The following is a 22,956-nucleotide window of genomic DNA, read 5'->3' as shown; positions in this document are numbered from 1 at the left end:
CAGTAAGTAAGAAACCAGAAGAGTAACAGCAGGAATATATACCTGTCTTGGCCTTTTATCAGGTTTGTGAAGTATAATTTTATTACTTTGTAATAGCTTTGGAAATGCTTGTCATGAAAGCAGCTACCAGCTGAAAAAGAGAAGCACTATCAGAAATGTGGGAGTGGGCACTGGGAAGGGAGTGAGAAAAAGGAAACACAAGTATGGAGGTGGAAGAATAGACTTTATTTTTCTGACTCACTGGGATGGTTTCAACAAATCACTGACAAGAGGGTTTTTTAAAAAAAGCATCCTATGAGTTAAAAATGGCAGTTTTGTTTTGAAAAGAAGATAACTGATGAAACGCAATCTGTAAACTCCAGTAACAGTGAGTCACAGCACTACGCCTTATCATTTTTTATCCAACGGTACATTAAAATTCTCAACGCACAAGTTTCCTCACCCTTAGCAAAAATGCCTGTTGGTCCTTCTGTTCTATGGCTTACCATGTTAGCTAACTCCCTGTCCTCACCCTTCCCTCCAAGAGTTCCAGGTTTAGATGTGGCCAATATGGCTTCTGTTTTCCAAGGTTATCTCCAATCTTTTCCCTCCGAGCCTTTCCTGGAGCAACATTATAACATCATTTACTTAACTAAAAGCAGGGCTGTGGAGTCAAACAGATCTAGATTTGAATCCTGGTCTGGCTGTGAGACTTTGGGCAAGTTACTTAACCTCTCTGGACCTCAGCATCATCATCTGCACACTAGTATATGATCATCTAGATCACAGATTATAGATATACATATAGATATTATATAAAATACTTACAGAAAGCTTCCTCTATATGCAGATTACTCAAAGGTCAGTGTCCATCAGTTCACTTACTGTAGGAAGGGAATGCCCTAAATATGTATCCATGGAGCTTACCTCTAGGAGAAGAAACAGACTAGCAGGCATTCACAGCACAGTATGATTTGTGCTTTAATTGGAGAAAGCCCTGGGCACTACTGTAATACACAGGGGAAGAAACAAAGAAACTTTGCTCGAGGAAATATTAAGTAGCAGAAATCATTCCAGTTAGCATCTGAACTCCTAGTTTAAAATTAATTTAGGTCCAGAAGAGTAGTTAAGGAACTGGGTATTTCCTTTCATTAATTAAGTGACCCAGTTCTCACTGGCCTTTGAACACTGGGCAACAGGAACTTACAGATAAACCAATGGCCAATTCAAATTCATCTTTACATTCACAAAATAGTTTTCTTTCAGAAGTATGGTTCTGTTATTTTATCTTGGAAAGCTAACTTTTTTTTCCTCTTACACACCTCACAAAATTCTCACCCCATGCACCTAACAGCTGTTTATAAACTTAATGGAAAAGCTTTACTAAAATTTGTTATTATAAAACCATTATTTTTCCTTAAAAAAATCCATAAGCAGCAATACTATGTTCTGCTTTAAGAACAAAACAGAAAATATAACAAAAGTTTACAAATCGTTGAAACATATGATCCAGGATTTCTTGAAGACTTTTTTCTGACCTCTTTCTGCCAGTGCTCATGTTCCTCATTCTGTGTGGTCCTGCTCAAGTCACACTGCCACCCAGCCCAGCAAGTACTTCTAGCCCACACTAAGGTTTTCTTCATCAAATTCTGGGTTTCTTCTTCCTCATGCTTTACTCAGCATTTTGTATAGAATAGATTTTGCTAAATGTTCTCCATTAGACTGTAAGTTGCTTGTCAGCAAGCTTGTCATAATACCATTATACAGTATTTCTTTAGAATTAGGCATTACAAATTAGCCCAAAGCAAGCCATTTGTAATGCTTAATTACATATATATATATGTAATTAAGCATATATATATATACAGTCAACAGGAAAGCACTGAGTCATTACTGAAAGGACTTCAAGGAAAGGTGAAAAAGAACAATGCAAAGTCAAGTTCTTAAACACTGCTGGTGTCGTCTGAGATTTTACTCAGAGATACTAATTAAAGGGCTTACTTCTAAGTAAATCGCAGAGACTGTAACTACTAGGAGCTAAAAAAAGTGCAGTAATGCCACCGCCACCAAAACCAAGGTAGAGTATCAGTGATCTGTTCAAATCTCATATTGGTTGCTTACTGAAAAACTCACCTTTATCACAAAACCTGGCAAACTGACTTGGGTGATACCCAAGGCCGGCAAAATAAGTGAAACGTGGATCTGAGGCATACACAGTACCAACCATCTAGCAGAATAGAGACATTGCAGTAGTAATGGTCAAGAAGTTAATTTTTGGGGGGGGGGGGCTGCATCGTGCAGCTTGCGGGATCTTAGCTCCCCGACCAGGGATTGAATCCGGGCCCCCTGCAGTGGAAGCATGGAGTCCTAACCACTGGACCACCAGGGGATTCCCAAGAAGTAAATTTTTAAATTATTATTTATTTATTTTATTATTTTTATTTTTGGCTGCGTTGGGTCTTCGTTTCTGTGCGAGGGCTTTCTCCAGTTGCGGCAACTGGGGGCCACTCTTCATCGCGGTGCGCGGGCCTCTCACTATCGTGGCCTCTCTTGTTGCGGAGCACAGGCTCCAGACGCGCAGGCTCAGTAATTGTGGCTCACGGGCCTAGTTGCTCCGCGGCATGTAGGATCCTCCCAGACCGGGGCTGGATCCCATGCCCCTGCATTGGCAGGCAGACTCTCAACCACTGCGCCACCAGGGAAGCCCCCAAGAAGTAAATTTTAATAAGTGAATCCTATACATCCAAAGTGAAAGGACTGAACAATCCTCTCCCCTATAAGATAAACAACAGAAAAATGAACCTATCCTCCAACTGAGTTGGTCACTTCTGACCAAAAGGGGTCAGAAAACACAAGTACTTTAAATATAATTACCAAGAAACAGAACCAAGCCAAATATATAAAAACAGCAACTCATGATTATACAGCTATCCCTCTGGAAGGCTTTTAAATCTACTGTTCAAAACACCTTTCTTTCACAAAAACTGCATGATGGAAATCTTAGCACATCCGACAGAGAGACTGTATGAACTGGTCAGCTGGGTGTGCTCTCTCCTGCATTCATCAGCTGAGAACTGCAAATTACCAACCGACTCTGGATAGATATGGCTTGGTTGATGTTAATTTCAAAATCAACCCACAACTCACGATTCTTTTCGGTTGCATGATTCATATAAAGATAGTTAACTTCTGCCTCTTTTATAAAGAGAGAAAGGAGACAATGCAAATCACAGGCAAATTTTTCCTGCTCCATGTGTGTTTAGAAAGTTTTAAAGGGACCTGGAAGTCAAACCACTAAGAACAGCAAACATGGCAGCATACAAGAAAATATTTTCCGTATTAATGGAAGGCACTATCACATCATTTCTAATCTGTCACTTAAGATGAAACTGTTTTTCTATTCTTTCCAACACAGAATCAATCATTTGATTTTAAGCTAAGAGGAAAATTATAGGTTATATAAATATGTATATTAAGCTATGTCTGAAAAATAGAAATCGGGACTTCCCTGGTGGCGCAGTAGATAAGACTCTGCACTTCCGATGCAGGGGGACTGGGTTCAATCCCTGGTCAGGGAACTAGATCCCACATGCATGCCGCAACTAAGAGTTTGCATGCCACAACTAAGGAGCCCACATGCCGCAACTAAGGAGCTGGCGAGAGACAACTAAGGAGCCTGCCTGCTTCAACTAAGACCTGGTGCAACCAAATAAATAAATAAATATTAAAAAAAAAAATAAAAGAGAAAAGAAAAACAGAAATCTAGTTGAGTCTTTCTGAAAACAGAAGGTATACTATTTTAAAAACAAACATTTTCTATCTATACCTATTTTCCTTTCTTTTAAAAATCAAATTTTATTCTTTGAATAGGTAGGATCAAAATTGAAAGGACACAAAAAGCATATAATGAGAAGTCTCATTTTCAGTCCTGTCTCCAACTACTCTGTTCCCCTTATAGGTAAAAAAATTTTAATTAGTTAATTCCTTTGGTTTTTCTTTATGCAAACACAGGAAAATATGATTTTACGTTCTTATTTCCTTCCTTTCTCACAGAAAAGGTTCTGTACCATATACACTGTTTTGCACCTTGCTCTTTTCATTTAATAGTATGTTCTGAGGATCCTTCTATCAATTGCATCCCTATTCTTTTTTTTTTTAACAGCTGAAAAGTATTCTGTTTCATAAATGAACCACAGTTGATTCGACTAGGCCTTACTGCTGAACTGTTTCAGTTGTTGCTCATCTTTTGATATTACTAGTGACACTGCAATGAATAACCTTGTACATACGTCTTTTCATCCTTGTGTAGGCCTGATCTACCGGTCCAGCTTCATACAGAGCTACTCTCCCCCATTCTCCTCATACTCTGGCCTCACTGACCTTCAACTGGCTTTTGCATATTCTATTCCTTCCTCCACACACCTTTGGTAACTCCTCTCCATCCCTTTGGATCCTCAGCTCCAATGTCACTTTCTGTACCATATCAAGCCAAGTCCCCTTTGTATATTCACAAGACCCCTCTATTTTCCCTTCACAGCACTGATCACGGTTTGTATTTCTGTAATTATTTAATGTCTATTTCTCTTACTTGACCAAAAGCTCTATGACAACAAGGCCATTATATTTCTATTACTTAACCCTGTGACTGACATATGAAAAACAATTAATGAATATTTGCTGAATAAAGGAATAAAATGTCAAAGGTGCCAATTACATCAATCTGTTCTTAGTATTTTACATGTATTTCTGTTTTACCTTGTAAGTATCTCTTGAAACCTTCCGTTCATTCCACTTCCACTAACATTAATCCAAGCTCCCATTATCTCTTGTCTAAACTCCTATATTCACTCTTAGGTTCTACTAAAATCTATGCACCATTTTTAAAACCTGTCATTTGCTGGGACTTCCCTGGTGGCGCAGTGGTTAAGATTCCACGCTCCCAATGCAGGGGGCCCAGGATCGAGCCCTGGTCAGGGAACTAGATCTCACATGCATGCCGCAACTAAGAGTTCACATGCTGCAACTAAGGAGCCCACCTGCCGCAACTAAGACCCAGTGCAACCAAATAAATATTAAAACAAAAACAGACCCATCATTTGCCAAGAATTCTCTCAGTGGCTTCCCACTGATATTCAAATAAATTTTCCCTAACATGGCCTATAAGGCCTGCATCGTCCGGCCCCCGTTTACCTCCCACACCTTGCCATTTCTGCCAGAAATACTCTTTGCTTCTCACTTTACCTGGTTAATATTCAACATCACATGGAAGCCTGAGCCTGAGCACTCACTGGTCACAGCCAAAATTTTACATTTATGTTTTGGTGTGATTTGATCAGTGTTGTTTCTTTTACTAGGCTATAAACTCTAAGGGTTGAATTTTTTTTACTTTTGCTCACTGGGTATCACCAATATCCAGAACACTTCCTGGTACACAGTATAATACTTGATAAACGTTTGTTAAATGAATGAAGAAAAGAACAATAACAACATGATATTATATCAAATTACATGATTAAATACACTCAGGAATTAAGTGTGGAAGTAGAGCTGCAGGACTAAGGGACTGTTTCATAGGATCCAAACGTAGGTAATCATATCTGGCACGGTGTTGAGGTTGCTTACTGTATTTACACATCTCAATCCATAAATTCATAAATGTTTATTTTTTATTTATTTGCTTTTACCTATAGAACTTCATTTCACTTGACTTATGAGCAAATACCAAGAATACTGTTTATGCCTACAGTTACAGAAATAAAGATGACAGTACATCACTGGCATGACTATTTTAAAAATATCAAGAGTAAAAAGTTAGGGTCCTTTTCTTTTGACAATAGGGAAAAAGAGATTTCAAGAATGTATCTGATTAAACATGTTAATCATTACATATTAAGTAATGATTAACATGTTTCTTAAAATGTGGCAACAGATATCCATTTTTTAAATTCAGAGGCTTATATTTTTTCTTCTCAAAGAGAAGAATACCTTTGCTCTCCAAGCTTTTCTAAACATTTACAGCATATTATTATAAAAATGTACTAGGTTTTGGGTATTTCCTATTACAGTACATATTTGTATAAAGTCACTGGGTAACCACAACTACATATATAGCTGTCTCACATTATGTGAGTATGTTTACTTTGTTCTGTGTTTTTTTTTTTAAATTGAAGTATAGTTGATTTACAACGTGTTCTGTGTTCCCACAAAGTCTACAAAGCACCAGAAATGACTATTTTCTCTCTTGACTATGTTTTCTATTTTCTAGCTTCTGTTTTGTTTTGAACCTTCAAAGGTACAATAAAAAGGTAAATAAACTGCCTTAAGTCAGAAAATAGCTCAAGTTACATTATTTAAAGGTCTAGAAGAAATATTGATGAAAGGAGAAACATTAGAAGAGCCTAATTAACTGTGTCCTTACTGTTATGCAACTCAGTGTTGTTTAGTAAACAAGGAAGAGAATATCAGAGGGTTGTTTAGGTTAAAGGTAAACAAAATATATCAGGAGGGTTGGGGGTAGGGCAGGGGACTGGACAGAGTATAGATTGTAAACAGTAGAAGAATTCAAGTTTTTCCATTAAGGGGAAATGACAAGCATGGATATGTGCACACATCTCTCAGCATTAATGCATGCACATACACACCCTGGTATGCACATAGGTATTTTACACACCTATTCCCTTTGTTTTGCCAGAGAGAAGGAAGGTTAGACTAAGCACATATAAACACCTCAATTTTCTAAAATAATAGTAAAGAATCCATCTCCCAGTCACTCTCAAATTTTTTTTAAAAGTTCAAAAAAAAATAAACAAAAATATTCTCACAATGTTTGGCCACTAAAATTTATAACGATAGTCACAGTCTGAGTGACTATTTTACTTCTGCACTATTCTAGTTGTTTGGTTACCTGGTCTCGCATTTTGCAAGAGAAGTGTTGCTATGGTAGGACACTCCAAAAGCCAGGATATGAGAACCAAAAGAACCCCTCCCCTGCCACCCACCCACCCGCAAAAAAAGCTGCAAAAACAACCTTAGAAAAAAACAGTAGCCTTCAGGAAATCATCAAATTACAAAATAGCACTCATCGATGTTTCAGATAACTTACATTTTAAAAAAAATTTAACATACAATATTTAAGAAATAGAAAGAGTATAGTATATTTTGTTAAAATTCAAGTGCTAAGTAGATTACCTGACAATTGTGTATAAAAGAAATACTAAGGTATAAATTCAGTTGTAGTTCAACAAGAGAAGAAAACCCCCAATTTGAGGCATTTCAAACTGTCAAGAGAGCAAACAGGAATGACAGGCAATTCCTAGGCCTAAAGGCTTGCTTTTTCCTCCCTTTGTTAGAGCTATAAAAGAAGAGAAAAGGGTAAAAGTTGTTCAACAACAATAATAAAAAACAAAGAAAAATCTTCTCATGGATCTAAGTCTTCACCCAAATTATAGTTGTTTATTGCTTAAAATAACAGAGACCAAAAACATTATCTTTTTATAGTTTTAAAGAATTAAACACAAAAGATAAAAAGATCAGAGTTTCTTTTAGATTTTATTTTAGACATAGCTGATTAATGATTACTGAGTTGAAACTGAAACTTAGCTTGACAACTGCGGAAAACCCCAAACAAAGAATATTTCTAGGCTCTCTAAGAACATAAAATCCTTGAGAATAAAGGCAATTTTCTTTTTTATTTTATAGTAAGGAAGGTTGAAAGAAGAGAAGATGTGACAATGACGACACTATTCTCAAAGTAATGACTTCTAAACCTTTATCTCTGGAACCCTGACCTTGTTCATCCAAACTGCAAACCCACATCATAAACTTCCTACCAGTTGTTTCCATGTGAATATCTTGTTGTCATTTCAAACTAAATACTGGGTTAAATAGAACAAGTTCCCAACCTTCATCCCTCATAAGCTTCAGGCCAAACCAACTTCCTATGTTGATTTCCTAATTCCTGTCATACAGCCTTGAAACCACTGCTCTTTCCTTTCTCTGCTAATGCAATGATCCTAGTCCAGACCCTTACTATGGTGCCTGAAGAGTGTTTTTAAGTCATAATTTTCTGTTACTCCCAACTTTAAAAATTCTTCAATGCCAATAAGATAAAATTGGATGTGAGAGCCACCTGACTGACATGTACAATTTACAGAGATGACCTGGCTGTTCTCTTCTTTCCTCACTTCTCAGTGTGTCTCCTGAGTATGAAGGCTGTTATGAGGATTAAGTGAGAGAATATAAGTAAAATGCCTAGTAACTGACAAATAACTGCCTTCCCTGATTCATGTCTAAATCTGGAGATCTACTGCCAAGTTTCAAAAACAGTTATATAGTAAGAGAAGCAGCAGTCACACAGGCATTATTTATCTTTGTATAATTTGCTTATTTTTATTTACTCTGGCAAGAACCATATAAACATAGATGGTTTAGGGATACTAATTCTTTCAAAATAAGTTTCTCTCCTTTTTATAAAAGCAATGTAACTTTTCACTGAAAATGTCTGAAATACAGAAGAATACATAGAAAATAAAAATTACCCATAATCTCACTATCCAGAGAATAGCACACAATAAATACCAATAGATTCCAATAGACCACAATTACCATTTTAAACATTTCCTAAAATAATTTTCTCTATTGGCAGAGGTCCTGAACCCCCAAATTAGACAAATTCCTTTCTTTCCATTCAAATTAGCTTTAGGTAGAGCCCATAAAATGCTAGCATATTTCATTTAGCACCACAGTGTACCGTGCTGATTCTAGGGGAGTATGTAAAAAATATTTTTATTTAAAATATATGTCTATATCTAAGTATTGACATTTTCCTATCCTTCAAAATATTAAACCAAATGACTGAAATGAATGCCATCTCAAGTGCTCAGCTAATGAATGCTAAAAGGCTCACTGTGCTCTTGTCTGAATGGTGCTGGGCAAGCTGTCTGATGACTCCGCTGAGGTTTCCTTTACTGACACTATAATGGTTTCAGTGTAATGGAAAATCAGTACTTTTCACCCATTGTAGCTAAAAAAAAAAAAGTGCGTGATACTGCTGGCCTGAAGGAAATGTATGTGGCTCTTATGGTAGCCAGAAGAGTTTCTAAGGAAATGTTAAGGAAAACAAGAAGATATCAACAGACAATTAGAACTGAAGAATAATATTAAGACGATACCTGGAAGAAAGCAGAGCTGAAGGTCTATTATGACTTCAGAGGATGTGAAAAGCACAGGAAGGGGACCACCAATGTGCAGTGATGAGACCCCATCTCCAGAGGACTGATCTACACCTCCTCTGTACCGAGCTCACTACTGGCTCTCCCATTTTCAGAACTGCAATCCCCCTCCCCAAACTGAGTATGCATGTAATGTTAAACATGGGAACCTGTCCTTCACTTAAACCAAAGCTCAGGAGCCTGCTATTACCTGACTCTACCTCCAAGGAAAGCAGGTCCCTCTCAGCTCCTACTGTTCTAGTCCTTGGATGTATTCATGTTACATGAAAATAATGTATAAAATTGGTTTCCTGGCTTATTTATTCTAGGTTATGCTAACTGCAGCCCTCAACGGAACCTTTCAGTCATTCCTCATTTATTAGTTACTGGGAAGAATGATGTTCCCTTCCTGAAATCTGTACCTACCATTAATAAAAAGTTTTCAAAATACTCAGAACAGAATCTATCATTATGTAACTTTTTAAAGCACTTGATACCAACACCAATCTGAAGATCAACATCAAGTATTTTTTGCCAATTGTTACATGTGAAAGATGACTTTTAAGACAGAAAGGTAAATATATTTTATGTACTTCTAAAAACTAAAATGCTGATTATAAATGGAATCCCACTTCCAACAATTCCAAAGTTGACCCCTGAACAACATAGGTTTGAACTGCATGGGTCCACATATACGTGAAGTTTTTTCAACAGTAAATACTACAGAATTGCATGATCTGTGGTTGGTTGAACCTGCAGATGTGGAAGCGCAGACTCCGGGGAACCCTGGATTCGGGGGGACAAACTGTGAGTTACATGTGGATTTTTGACTGTACGGAGGGTTGGCACCCCTAACCCCCAAGCTGTTCAAGGGTCAATTCTATAATGAAAGACAGTTAACAGAAACAAAAAACTTTCTATTTATCTCTCTTTAGGATGACTTTATTTTAAAGTCCACAGAAAGATCTCAGAAGGTAAAGAATAAATTTACCTTATTTTCTTCTAGAAATTTCAACTTGATAGAAACATCATTGCGCATTTTATCGTATTTTTCCTTATGTGCTTGGAACAAATGCTGTGATTGCTCAATCTTTGGCAGAGTGTTTGCATCACGTGGTCCAAGATTCAGTTCTTCCAAATCAGTACGATATGCATCATATTCAATTCTGGAAAGAAGAGAATAAGTGAAGCACACTACAGACAGTGTGAAGTAAGTTCAGGACGTGAAGTGGAACTACATAATTGTTCCATATTATACATTAATATATAATAATTCTCATACATATTTGATACCTTATGCTTTTATTTTTTTATTTTTTAAAAATTAAATTAATTAATTTATTTTTGGCTGCGTTGGGTCTTCCTTGCTATGCACGGGCTTTCTCTAGTTGAGGCGAGTAGGGGTTACTCTTCGTTGTGGTGCGCAGGCTTCTCATTGCAGTGGCTTCTCTTGCTGCAGAGCATGGGCTCTAGGTGTGCAGGCTCAGTAGTTGTGGCGCATGGGCTTAGCAGCTCCATGGCATGTGGGATCTTGCTGGACCAGGGCTCGAACCCATGTCCCCTGCATTGGCAGGCAGATTCCTAACCAATGCACCACCAGGGAAGCCCACCTTATGCCTTTAAAATCAAGTGTTTCTTTAGCACAAAGAGCTATTAATATAAGCATGGTGGGAGGGGAGGGGAGGGGCTGCTTCTTAATCTCATTAACTATTCCTTTCCAAGAACAGTATTAACTGACGAGTAAAATTTCCACAGTTTATTTATTTTTAAAATATTTATTTATTTATTTATTTTTGGCTGCATTGGGTCTTAGTTGCAGCACATGGGATCTTTCGCTGCGGCTCACAGGCTCTTTGCTGTGGCGCGTGGGCTTCTCTCTAGTTGTGGCACGCAGGCTCCAGAGCACGCAGGCTCAGTAGTTGCGGTGCGCGGGCTTAGTTGTCCCGCGGCACATTCGATCTTAGTTTCCCGACGGGGGATCAAACCCGGGTCCCCTGCACTGGAAGGTGGATTCTTAACCACTGGACCACCAGGGAAGTCCCTCCACAATTTAAAAACCAGTTTAGGGACTTCCCTGGTGGGCCAGTGGTTAAGACTCTGTGCTTCCAATGCAGGGGGTGCCAGGTAAGTCCCTGGTGGGGGAACTAAGATCCCACGTGCCATGAGGCTAAAAAAAATAAATAAATAAAAACCAGTTTAAAAAACAGATGTTAAAACGTAATGCTAGCAAGATCGGGGTAATGATCAACCCCCCATGTGAATTGGTTAATGTTGATAAGGCAAAGCAGGTGAGGATAGTAGACTTTATTTATTTATTTTTTAATTTTGGCTGTGTTGGGATAGTAGACTTTAGAATGACATAAACTAAATGGTAAAAGGGAGTTAACTGTGGGCTGGCGCTTCTTAAAGTATACTCTAGGTCAGCAACGCACAACAGAAATATAATGCAAGCCACATATGTAACTTAAATTTTCTAGCAGTCATGTTAAAATAATAAGAGTTAACTTCACCTGTTTGACAGTATATTTAATTTTACACAATATATCCAAAATATTATCTCTGTAACATATATCAATGCAAAAAAATTGCTAATGAACTATTTTACTTTTGGGGGGAGAGGGGGACTGAGTTTCTGAAATCCATTGCTTTTTTTAAAATTAATTAATTAATTAATTAATTAATTTAAAAATTTAAAATTTATTTTATTTTTTGGCTGCATTGTGTCTTCATTGCTGCATGCGGGCTTTCTCTAGTTGCGGCAAGCGGGGGCTGCTCTTTGTTGAGGTGCACGGGATTCTCATTGCGGTGGCTTCTCTTGTTGTGGAGCACGGGCTCTAGGCACAAGGGCTTCAGTAGTTGTGGCATGCGGGCTCAGTAATTGTGGCTCGTGGGCTCTAGAGCTCAGGCTCGGTAGTTGTGGTGCACGGGCTTAGTTGCTCCGTGGCATGTGGGATCTTCCTGGACCAGGGCTCGAACCTGTGTCCCCTGCATTGGCAGGCGGATTCTTAACCACTGTGCCACCAGGGAAGTCCCCATTGTGTTTTAAGCTTCCATCACATCTCAATTCAGGCTAGCCACATTTCATTATCCATAGACACATGTGCCTAGTGACTACCTTATGGGAACTCTAGATGGATTTCCGTAACATTAGTATTTAGAATGTGACAATGGCATCTACTACAGAGGACTTATCACCTTGTGCTCCCTGAGATGCCTCCCCTAATACTCTCCCACCACTAACTAAAATAATTACCCCACCACCGACAAACCACAATTCCACAGCACCTCACAATACCTCTGTCAAAGCACCTGTGTAGGTATAGCACTACCTTGCTAATTAAACAGTGACTTATCCAGCAGTGTCAACTATTCAGTACTCAGCTAGGAAGAAGCAAAGTGATCTCTAATTTAGTCAAAATCAGCACCACAAACTTATGCCCTAAAACTAAAGCTCTTTATTAAAATATCTATAGTACAATTCATATCTCCTATTTCAGGAATTAATAAACAACTTACTCTAGAATGTATATACGACTCGAGAAAGAACACATCAGTCCCTCACACCAAGCCTAATTTATTCGCAACTTGAACTGAATTTAGTAACTTTATCTTTCAGGGTCAAAAGCATATCATTTGTTCATTCATTGATACAATGATTCATTCAACAAACATTAAGTATTAACATTCTATGTTCCAGGCACTGTGCTAGAAAGGAAAACTATCTGCTCATCTTCATAGCTTATCTTCAAGAAGCTAACAGCCTAGAGGGAGAGAAGCTCTTAAACACGACAACAAAATGAGATAATGGATACTGCCATGGGGGAGGGAAGATAAGGTATGGTGGAAATCAAGAGGAAGAATTACTTAATCAGGCATCTGAAAAGGTATCTCAGAAGAGAATTAAAACAATTAAATTTCAAAGGATGGTAGGAGTTTATGAGGTGGATTGGGGCCGGGAAATTGGTAGAATATTTCAGGAGAACAGCATGAATAAAGGCATAGATTTGTAAGATACCATGACACATTTGGGAAGTAATTCAATAATTTAGAACCTGAAGTTGGAATAAGATAACGAAAGGAATTAGTATCAGACAGGAAGGCAGGATTGAGATTAAGCAGGGCCTTACGGGCCATATTAAAGGGATCAGATTGACTCCAGTAGGACAAGTGATGGAAAGCCATGGCAGAACTTTGATCTAGAAAGTGACACATTCTATTCGCTCAGGATAGAAAGGTGACTCTAGTGGTAATATAAGGCATGGAGGATGGACCAGAGTAGATTAAGAAATCAGAAGCAAGGAAACCAATTAGAAGACTGTGGGCAAAAGAAAAATGAGTCACTGAACCAGGAAGGACAATGGCAGTAAAGCTAAGGAGGAGGAGACAGTTACTAAAAATTTAGGAGGCAAGACTGACATGGGAATAGCTAGTTAAATTCCATGGGTTCTATGGCCAAATTGCATGACCACTCTGCCCTTCACTGGCTCTAATGTCTTGAGCTAGTTTTTTTTTTCTCTCTTTCTGCTTCAGTTTTTCATCTACAAATGGAAATAATAATCTCCACAAAAAAATATATGTACAAAGTACTTGGGACACCTGCTAATAACTAATATTTTTAGAGTGCTTACTATTTCAGCCAAATTAGAAGAGGGATGGCCTGAAGCAAACACACTAAAAACAGTAGAAAATGAGAGAAAAAAGTAGACAAAAATAAACAGTAATGTGTGGTGATTTAATGTGAAGACAAATACTCCTCATAGCCTCAGGTATACTTTTAAATAACAGCAGTTAATTTAAACACAGTCAAAGTTATAATACTGACCTTATAACCTTTAATTTATATCCAGTTTGTAGATGGTGTCAAAGTAAAACTTTCCCTAAGAGCTTATCTAACAGTGCTCATTAACACTAGGAAGAGAAGTATACTAAGTTTTCAAAATGCAACTCTTCACTTCAAGCTTGCCAGTCTGCCCTGAGTCCATACCAATAAAGTTAGTGATAGCTGGTTACTTTATGGCTTCTATAAAACTTCTAGAGAACAGGTGTCCACATCTGAAAAGTTTTGACCACAATAGGCTCCCTTGTTGGTGCTGCTATAGAGAAGTGTTGAATGGGCTGTTATAAGATTTTCTATACACGAAGCACCAGACAGCTAGGAAATACTTGTACAATACATAATAGGGAGCATTAAAAGGCCACCCGGACATTTGCCTAAACTGCCACTTTTTGTGCTGATCAAATAGCTGACCCTTGCCCTAAAACTCAATAAATTCTGGTTCTGACAGAGAAGAAAATTCAGCTACTGAGAAACTTTTAATCTGGGATTCTTTTTCAGTGTTATCCCTCAGTAGACAATGTTTTAGTGTTATAACTAGTCAATGCCTCAGCTACTCCATAAATGTACAGAAAAGTTAACCACCAAGCTAAACTTAATGAATAAAATCATATATTGCAATTTCAATAAAAGAGAATAAATTATGGGATGAGGTCATTACTGTTGTTGGTTTTTAAAGTACACACAGAGGTATTCTAAAGGTTTCCTGATAACCAGCTACCAAGTACACATAACCTGGTTTATAATTTTGCTCAAAAGTTTTAAATAAACCTATACATTGGATAAATTGAGATTTTATATCACATTGTACATTAAGTCAGATTCCTCATAAGACATGAAAATTATTTTTTATAATTAGATGTGAAAATTTGAGATTAGTCCAGTTCAGGCTTGAGGCCTAATGATCAATAGAAGGTAAGGAGCCCATGGGTTTTCATTTTGGCTTTGAAATTGATTCCTGGGAACAAACCATTTAACCTCTAGAGGCTTATTTTTCTCCTTTGCAAATTAAATATAAAATGTTTTCTGTATGAACAGTGACATCTAATATATTTGTCTTTCTTTAATATGGGTTAATTTTTTTTTTAAAGTATTTATTTATTTATTTATGGCTGTGTTGGGTCTTCGTTTCTGTGCGAGGGCTTTCTCTAGTTGTGGCAAGCGGGGGCTACTCTTCATCGCGGTGCACGGGCCTCTCACTATCGCGGCCTCTCTTGTTGTGGAGCACAGGCTCCAGACGCGCAGGCTCAATAATTGTGACTCACGGGCCCAGCTGCTCCATGGCACGTGGGATCTTCCCAGACCAGGGCTCGAACCCGTGTCCCCTGCATTGGCAGGCAGATTCTCAACCACTGTGCCACCAGGGAAGCCCTGGGTTAATATTTTTAAAAGCATGTTAGAAATTAACGCTGAAGAGAAACGTATGACATGCTTCAAGTGAAATATATATATATTTTTTTATAAATTTATTTATTTAATTAATTTATTTTTGGCTGCGTTGGGTCTTCATTGCTGCGCATGGGCTTTCTCTAGCTGCGGCGAGTGGGGGCTCGTCTTTGTTGCGGTGCACGGGCTTCTCATCGCCGTGGCTTCTCTTGTTGCAGAGCATGGGCTCTAGGCACACGGGCTTCAGTAGTTGTGGCACGCGGGCTCAGTAGTTGTGGCTCGTGGGCTCTAGAGCACAGGCTCAGTAGTTGTGGCGCACGGGCTTAGTTGCTCCGCGGCATGTGGGCTCTTCCCGGACCGGGGCTCGAACCTGTGTCCCCTGCATTGGCAGGCAGATTCTCAACCACTGCACCACCAGGGAAGCCCCTGAAATATATTTTATATTTTAAAATACCTAAAACTAAAAATAGTAGCTAAAATATATTTCAGGACAGGTGGACAATTACAAAGTAGAGAGATAGAAACTAGATTCATGTAGTTCTTAACTGGGAAGTGATAGGGGATACTTTTAGAACAAAAGAATTTTCATCTTCAAAAGCACATATTTAAAATAATCTTTTTAGACTAGAAAATAAGAATGCTTAAAATGATTAAAGAGGTAAAAGGGAAAATAAATTAGGATACTAAGAATAAGGAATAGATAGATTTGGAAAAGAACCAAACAGAGTTTACAGAAGTGAAAAATTTACAAAATAAATGTATATACTTTGAAATAATGTATATACTTTGAAAAATACAGGCAATGCCCATGAAAGGATTTAAACAGAGACTGGAAAACCAATTACTGGGAACTGAAGGAAGTCCCACTGAAAGATACCTTATTGAGATATTCCTGCAATGTTATCGAGGGAAATCATATTGATAGATTTCTTCTGTTTCTTTTTTCCCACCTTCTGATTTTAATACTATGTTAGTAAATACTTCAAACAATAAAGAAAAATAAAAAACCAAGCCCAAAACCTAAATAAGGCACACAGATCCATCTGTGTCCTTCTCCCACCTGATAACCACAGCTATTTGTCTTGACCTTCCTATCCAAGTCATTAAGAATCTGATTTAGATCTGGTAAGAATCTGATTTAGTATGTTAATACTAAACTGAAAATTACAAACACAGCATAGGATAGAAGCATCTCTTCTTGTGCAAAGATCAAAAGTTAACCTTCCATAAAAAAAAAAATCCCGTTTAAAATTTCATCAAACAAAACAAAACAAAACAAAATAAAACAAACCTGGGAATAAACCTAACCAAGGAGGTGAAAGAACTATATGCTAAGAACTATAAAACACTGATAAAGGAAATTGAAGGTGACTCACAGAAATGGAAAGATATCCCATACTCTTGGATTGGAAAAAATTAATATTATTAAAATTGCCATACTACCTAAAGCAATCTACAGATTTAATGAGATCGCTATTCAAATTACCCATGACTTCTTTCACAGAAGTAGAACAAATAATCCTAAAATTTGTAGGGAACCACAAAAGACCCAGAACTGCCAAAGCAATCTGGAGGAAAAAGAACAAAGCAGGAGGCATAACCCTCCCAGACCTCAGATAACACTACAAAGCTACAGTAATCAAAACAACGTGGTATTGGCACAAAAATGGACATATGGATCAATGGAACAGAACAGAGAGCCCAGAAATAAACCCATACACCTATGGTCAATTAATCTTTGACAAAAGAGGCAAGAATATACAATGGAGAAAAGACAGTCTCTTCCACAAGTGGTGTTGGGAAAGCTGGACAGCCGCATGTAAATCAATGAAGTTACAACACACCCTCACACCATACACAAAAACAAACTCAAAATGGCTTAAAGACTTAAATATAAAACATGACACCTTAAAATTCCTAGAAGAGAACACAGGTAAAACATTCTCTGACATCAATTGTAGCAATATTTTCTTAGATCAGTCTCCCAAGGCAATAGAAACAAAAGCAAAAATAAACAAATGGGACCTAATCAAACATAAGCTTTTGCACAGCAAAGGAAACCATAAACAAAACGAGAAGACAATGTACGGACTGGGAGAAAATATTTGCAAACGATGTGACTGACAAGGAATTAACTTCCAAAATATACAAACTGCTCATACAACTCAATATCAAAAAAATAACCCAATCAAAAAATGGGAAGAAGACCTAAATAGACATTTCTCCAGAGAAGACATACAGATGGCCACTAGGCACATGAAAGGTTGCTCAACATCTCTAATTATTAGAGAAATGCAAATCAAAACTACAATGAGGTATCACCTCACACCAGTCAGAGTGACCATCATCGAAAAGTCTACAAATAATAAATAAATGCTAGAGGGGGTCTGGAGAAAAGGGAACCATCCTACACTGTTGGTGGGACGGTAAATTGGTGCAGCCACTATGGAAAACAGTATGGAGGTACCTTAAGAAACTAAAAATAGAGTTACCATATGATCCAGCAATCCCACTCCTGGGCTCTTATCTGGAAAAGATGAAAACTCTAATTCAGAAAGATACATGCACCCCAATGCTCAAAACAACACTACTTACAATAGCCAAGACATGGAAGCAACCTAAGTGTTCATTGACAGATGAATGGATAAAGATGTGGTACATATATACAATGGAATACTACTCAGCCATAAAAAAGAATGAAATAATGCCATTTGTAGCAACATGGATGGATCTAGAGATTACCATACTAAGTGAACTAAGTCAGACAGAGAAAGACAAATACTACATGATATCACTTATTTGTGGAATCTAAAAAATAATACAAGTGAACTTATTTACAACTCAGAAAGACTCACACACATAGAAAACAAACTTTTGGTTACCAAAGGGGAAAGGGGGGGAGGGATAACAGATACACACCACTATATATAAAATACATAAACAACAAGGATTTACTGTATACCACAGGGAACTATATTCAGTATCTTGTAATAACCTATAAAGGAAAAGAATCTGAACAAGAATATATACATAACTGAATCATTTTGCTATACACCTGAAACTAACACAATACTGTAAATCAACTATAGTTCAATAGAAAAAAAAAAGTTTCAGGAGAGTAAGGAGGGTGTGTGTGTAAAACGGCAAGCTACAGACAGAACATGGTAGTAACTTTTTACAGCTTGAATTGGAATTGTATAAGTGTTTATAAGGTACAAAAATGTTTTCAGTAACTACCACCAATAAATTTTAAGAAAAAAAAAAGTTAACTTTCCAAATGGTTTGGGCTTTTAGCTATATAAAGCATAAGGACATATATACTTAAGAATAAGCACTCAATAGCAAAAACACCAGATGAGTTTAGAGTTTTCATAGGCATTTCTCACATCATTAAACTACATCAAGAGGCCAAAAGTAAAGTTATATATCCAAAAGGTAAAATTTGCACTATCTTCAACTATGCTATATAAAGTATAACAGAAAATAAAGAAATCAAGTGTTCAGAGGAAAAAAACTCAAAGGGGACAAGAATGAGTGGGGGAAAAAAATTGAGCCTGGAATCAAAAGTTGAAAAATGCTATTGTAGATCTGCTACTTTTTAGACATTTCTAAGTATCTATTAATACGCATTTTGTTTACCTAACAGGATGGTTATGAGATAGAGAAATCGTGTGTGTGTGTGTGTGTCTGTGTGTGTGTCTGTGTGTGTATAAAAAGATGTATGAAAACACTGCATTATAAACAACTATGAAAATATAAGGTAAATAATTTATGTAAAAGGTAAACTTTGGAAGAGTCTGAAGGCTGCTTATAATCTGAATAACCAACATAAACAAAATCATGCAGGCAGAAATGAGCTAGTATATTCAAGAGAAATTGAAACTATGAGTCTGGCTGCTGCAGAAGCAGTGTAACTGCTTATAGGGAAGCAGTGGTAGTATGGTTGAAGAGGCAGGCTTAGGCCAGATTAGAAAGGGCATCTGGTATCTACCTGGCAGAACACAAGGCCCTGTCCTCTTCCAAGGAAGCTGGAGCTGGGAGCTCCTCCACCTCCCTATTCCCTAGCAGGCAGGGTTTGGGCACATGGCCAACGCTCAACCAGATACTCTCAACGCAATGAAGCAAAGTACTCAGGAGCCTTTTGGAAATTTTTATTTATGGTTGCTGTAGCAGCATCAAGTACCCTAATTAGATTCTTTTGAGGCATTAACTTGGCTTTGGTTCTTGCTTGTTTCTAGAATCTGTTCTCCTGCCTTTCTGTTAGCTCTGTGGGCTACCCTATAACCTTCTAATAAATTCTGTTTCTGCCCATATTAGCCAGAGTCAGTTTCTCTTATTTGCAACCCAAAACCTTAACCGAATTATGTACCACCTGGTAAAACAGACAATATAATGAAAATCTATACCTACCTGGCACTTTCATACTGTTTCACAGTCATTAATGTATCCTCAATTGTTTTATTCACCAAAGTGTTCACACTGGCAATGAAAAAATTAATGGCTCCTAGAAGAGTTTCTCCATTTTTAGCCAGCAGTTTCTGTGTATCTGCATTATAGCCAAATTCTTCCTAAAACAAAAAAGTCATCTTAATTTATCCAGTTACAAATTAGTAAATGTGACTAAAGAAAATCTCAAACATATCACTATTGGGAAAATACCTGATTTAGAAATCTAGCTTTAGAAGTTTTCTCTTTCAATGTTTAAATAAATAAATAGGAATCTAAATCACAACTAGCTATAGGATTACAGAAAAAGTCGAATAAACCAAATTGTTCAGCTCTGAGGCATAGCTAAAATCAAATAATTTTAAAAAGTGAAACTACTTTGTACTAGAAAAATTTTCATTTCTACGTTTTGTTTCTATTATAGTGTAAGCACAGCTGTTAAGAAGAAAAATATAGCAGATTATTAATCAGAGAAACTTTAACTTTCACAACCAAATTAGGTAACAATTGGCTAAAACTTTCAGACATAAAATAGATTGCAATTTTTGTGTTTTGACTGAATCTCCTTAAAGTATAAATATTAACAATATACATTTCTTTGTAAACTTAGCAACCAGTTGACTCCCAAGCTCAGATCTATCTGGACAAACAGCTGAGGAAGGATCACTCAACACCAGTTTTAGTTCATTCTCTCTGAATAAACTGAGTCTTAGCTTAGCAAACATTACACATGACTCCTTAACACATGAATGGCAAGGACTAACTCTAAATTTTGAGCAGAGAAAGCTTTCCAGTCTAAGTTTGATTAGTTAACAGATTATCAGGAACACATCTGACCAAATAAAAACTTTGATCATATCTTATTATAAGATATATCATTCAATTTGAGAATTGTGAGTTTGTTAAAAACATTTTTAAATTTCAGCTGAAAAAAATAATGTAATATTAAATTAACTAGAATTTTAGAAGATGCAAATTTAATGTTAGTGCTATAGCTACAATTAAATTTCCAGGTGACAGAATATTCAATAATTAATAAATACAGAAAGTAAAATTAGCTTTATTATGCTAAAAGCGTTTTCCATCTAAGAGAGGTCCATGTAACTCTTTACTTGGAACTCAGTCTTAAAAATTGTAGAGTCCTTGATTTGCAAATATTGGCAGATAAGGATTACATAAAAGGACTATCAATCAATGTATGTAAAAACTAAAATAAAAGGCAGAAAAGCTGAAGAGTTTTGGCACCATTTTTACAAGCTAAGTTACAATACTGAAGACTAAATAAATGTTACTGGAAATAGAATATAGGAGAAAACATTAAAAAAAAACTTAGAGTTCACACAACTGTTCTTATTTTCTTTGGTGTTCATTAAGAGGTAAAAGGCAAAATTAAAAAATCACCAAATAAGAAGAAGAAAAATATGAAATTGAGTTGGATATAAATATCATAGTTTTTCTATTCACTGTATAACAAAGTATATGTCATTGTATCATATCCCTGTAACACTGTTCACTGCTAAAAGTTCTCAACATCCACAGTTCCACATTATTAACTTTGAAAATGCCAGAAGTCCTTATTTAGCCACAGGGAGATCTATATAACCTAGAAAGCTGTGCTTTTACTAACAACAAATAAACAAAAAAACTAGAGTATTGTAAGATGAAATCACAGCAGATTGATATGTTATACAGCAGAATTTGGCATCCTATATTTACAGATGAGAAAAACAGTCCTAAATTCAAAGCAGACAGGAGGAGTAAATGGACACTATTCTGTTTCATGAATGTAAATCTCGCCCATAATTCTGTGATGAAAATGTGTATAAAACTTCAGATTTTATTGCATAATTTGGAAACTTAATTGGCTAAAATAAAAAAGCTTTTTTATAGTAAGGTACAAGAGACATAGTAGTAAATGTTACAAAACAATTAGGATACTAGAAATAAATAAATATACATATGTATATGCATTATAAATACATAATTAAATATGCTTTTTTGGCAATGAAAATAAAATAAAACATGACTCAAACTTCATTTAGTTGATAAGTTATTTTAGTATTCTCAGTTGGACAGGGGTATTTTACACATTATTATAATAGTCAAAGGGTATACATATCAAGAGCAGGGCTGTAGTTCTAATCTGTCACTGAAGAAGAAAAGCCAACATAATTCCTTGATCTAAAAATTTACTTGCTTCATATATAGAGAGAATGAAGTTTCAAAACACTTGAACTTTTTTTCTCTTCAGCAGCTCCTACATTATTTACAATATTTATCAGATGTAAATTTACCAAATATAAATGACCACCATTTCCCATTCAACTTATACATTAGGACTAAATAACAGAAGCATATGATTGGACCTAAAACACCAAGTTTTAGTAATAGGAATTATTACCTAATTAATAACAAATGAGTTATTTTAAACAATAATACAGAGCAGTAAAAAACTAGAATCACAAGAACTAATTGATAATTGATAGTAATTCGGGCTGTGGAAACTTTCCTAATCTCAATGTAGATGTTACCCTCTACTTTGAGAAAATGCAATTTAATAAGGTGCCATGGTACAACAGAACTAGGAGGAAGAAGGCATGTGATAAAATGGTAAAAGTCTAGTTTGGAAATTCAAACAGTTTGGGAATTCATATCTTGATTCTGCCACTCAATGGATTTGTGTCTCTCATGAATAACTCAAATTCTTTGGGCCTCCATTTCCTTACTAATAAAATGAAGATAATTCACTTACAAGCTTGACAGGAAGTATAACAAGGCAACCTGTATAAAGTTTCTGACAGATGACAGGCATTCATTAAAAGATCATTTCCTATCCCCTTCAGGAGATTTGACTTTTTTTACTGCTGGATATTGGTTGTTTCTCTAGAAAATGAAGAAACTGGACTAATCTATAAATTCTTCCTCAACCTCCAAATGTCACAATCTCAACAACATCTATCGTAACCATCATAATTTATTTAGTGCTGCTATGTGCCAGCCCCTGCACTATGTATTTTCCAGGAATCTCAGTTAATATGGCATAAGGTGGAAGGAAGTGGACCCCAGCTCTTCACTACTGTACTCTATAAACTCTTCCTCAAA

At 36.6% G+C, this 22,956-nt stretch overlaps 2 protein-coding genes across 12 annotated transcripts in view; one reads left to right on the top strand and one right to left on the bottom strand.

Annotated features, from left to right (window-relative positions):
* TIGD4 (tigger transposable element derived 4) overlaps positions 1 to 22,956 on the top strand; it is an 827,821-nt gene that overhangs the window by 703,240 nt on the left and 101,625 nt on the right. The gene's annotated exons all lie outside the window — the stretch shown is intronic.
* ARFIP1 (ARF interacting protein 1) overlaps positions 1 to 22,956 on the bottom strand; it is a 132,827-nt gene that overhangs the window by 19,026 nt on the left and 90,845 nt on the right. For 8 of the 10 annotated variants that reach the window (XR_014264153.1, XM_082463572.1, XM_082463571.1 and 5 more), the window contains 2 exons: positions 19,819 to 19,976; positions 10,180 to 10,354 (listed from right to left, as the gene is read on the bottom strand). Coding sequence is in view for 9 of the 10 variants with exons in the window: in XM_082463572.1 (XP_082319698.1) it covers positions 10,180 to 10,354; positions 19,819 to 19,976 (333 nt within the window). In the remaining variant the exon portion in view is untranslated. Of the gene's footprint in view, positions 1 to 2,392; positions 3,676 to 10,179; positions 10,355 to 19,818; positions 19,977 to 22,956 lie in introns of those variants that run through there. The other 2 variants (XM_082463570.1, XM_082463566.1) reach the window with 2 other exon arrangements.

The sequence above is a fragment of the Balaenoptera physalus genome, assembly GCF_965194825.1.
Source record: "Balaenoptera physalus genome assembly, chromosome: 5".
NCBI lineage: Eukaryota > Metazoa > Chordata > Mammalia > Artiodactyla > Balaenopteridae > Balaenoptera > Balaenoptera physalus.
Note: the sequence above shows the minus strand (reverse complement) of the source record. Positions and strands in the feature narration are given on the sequence as shown.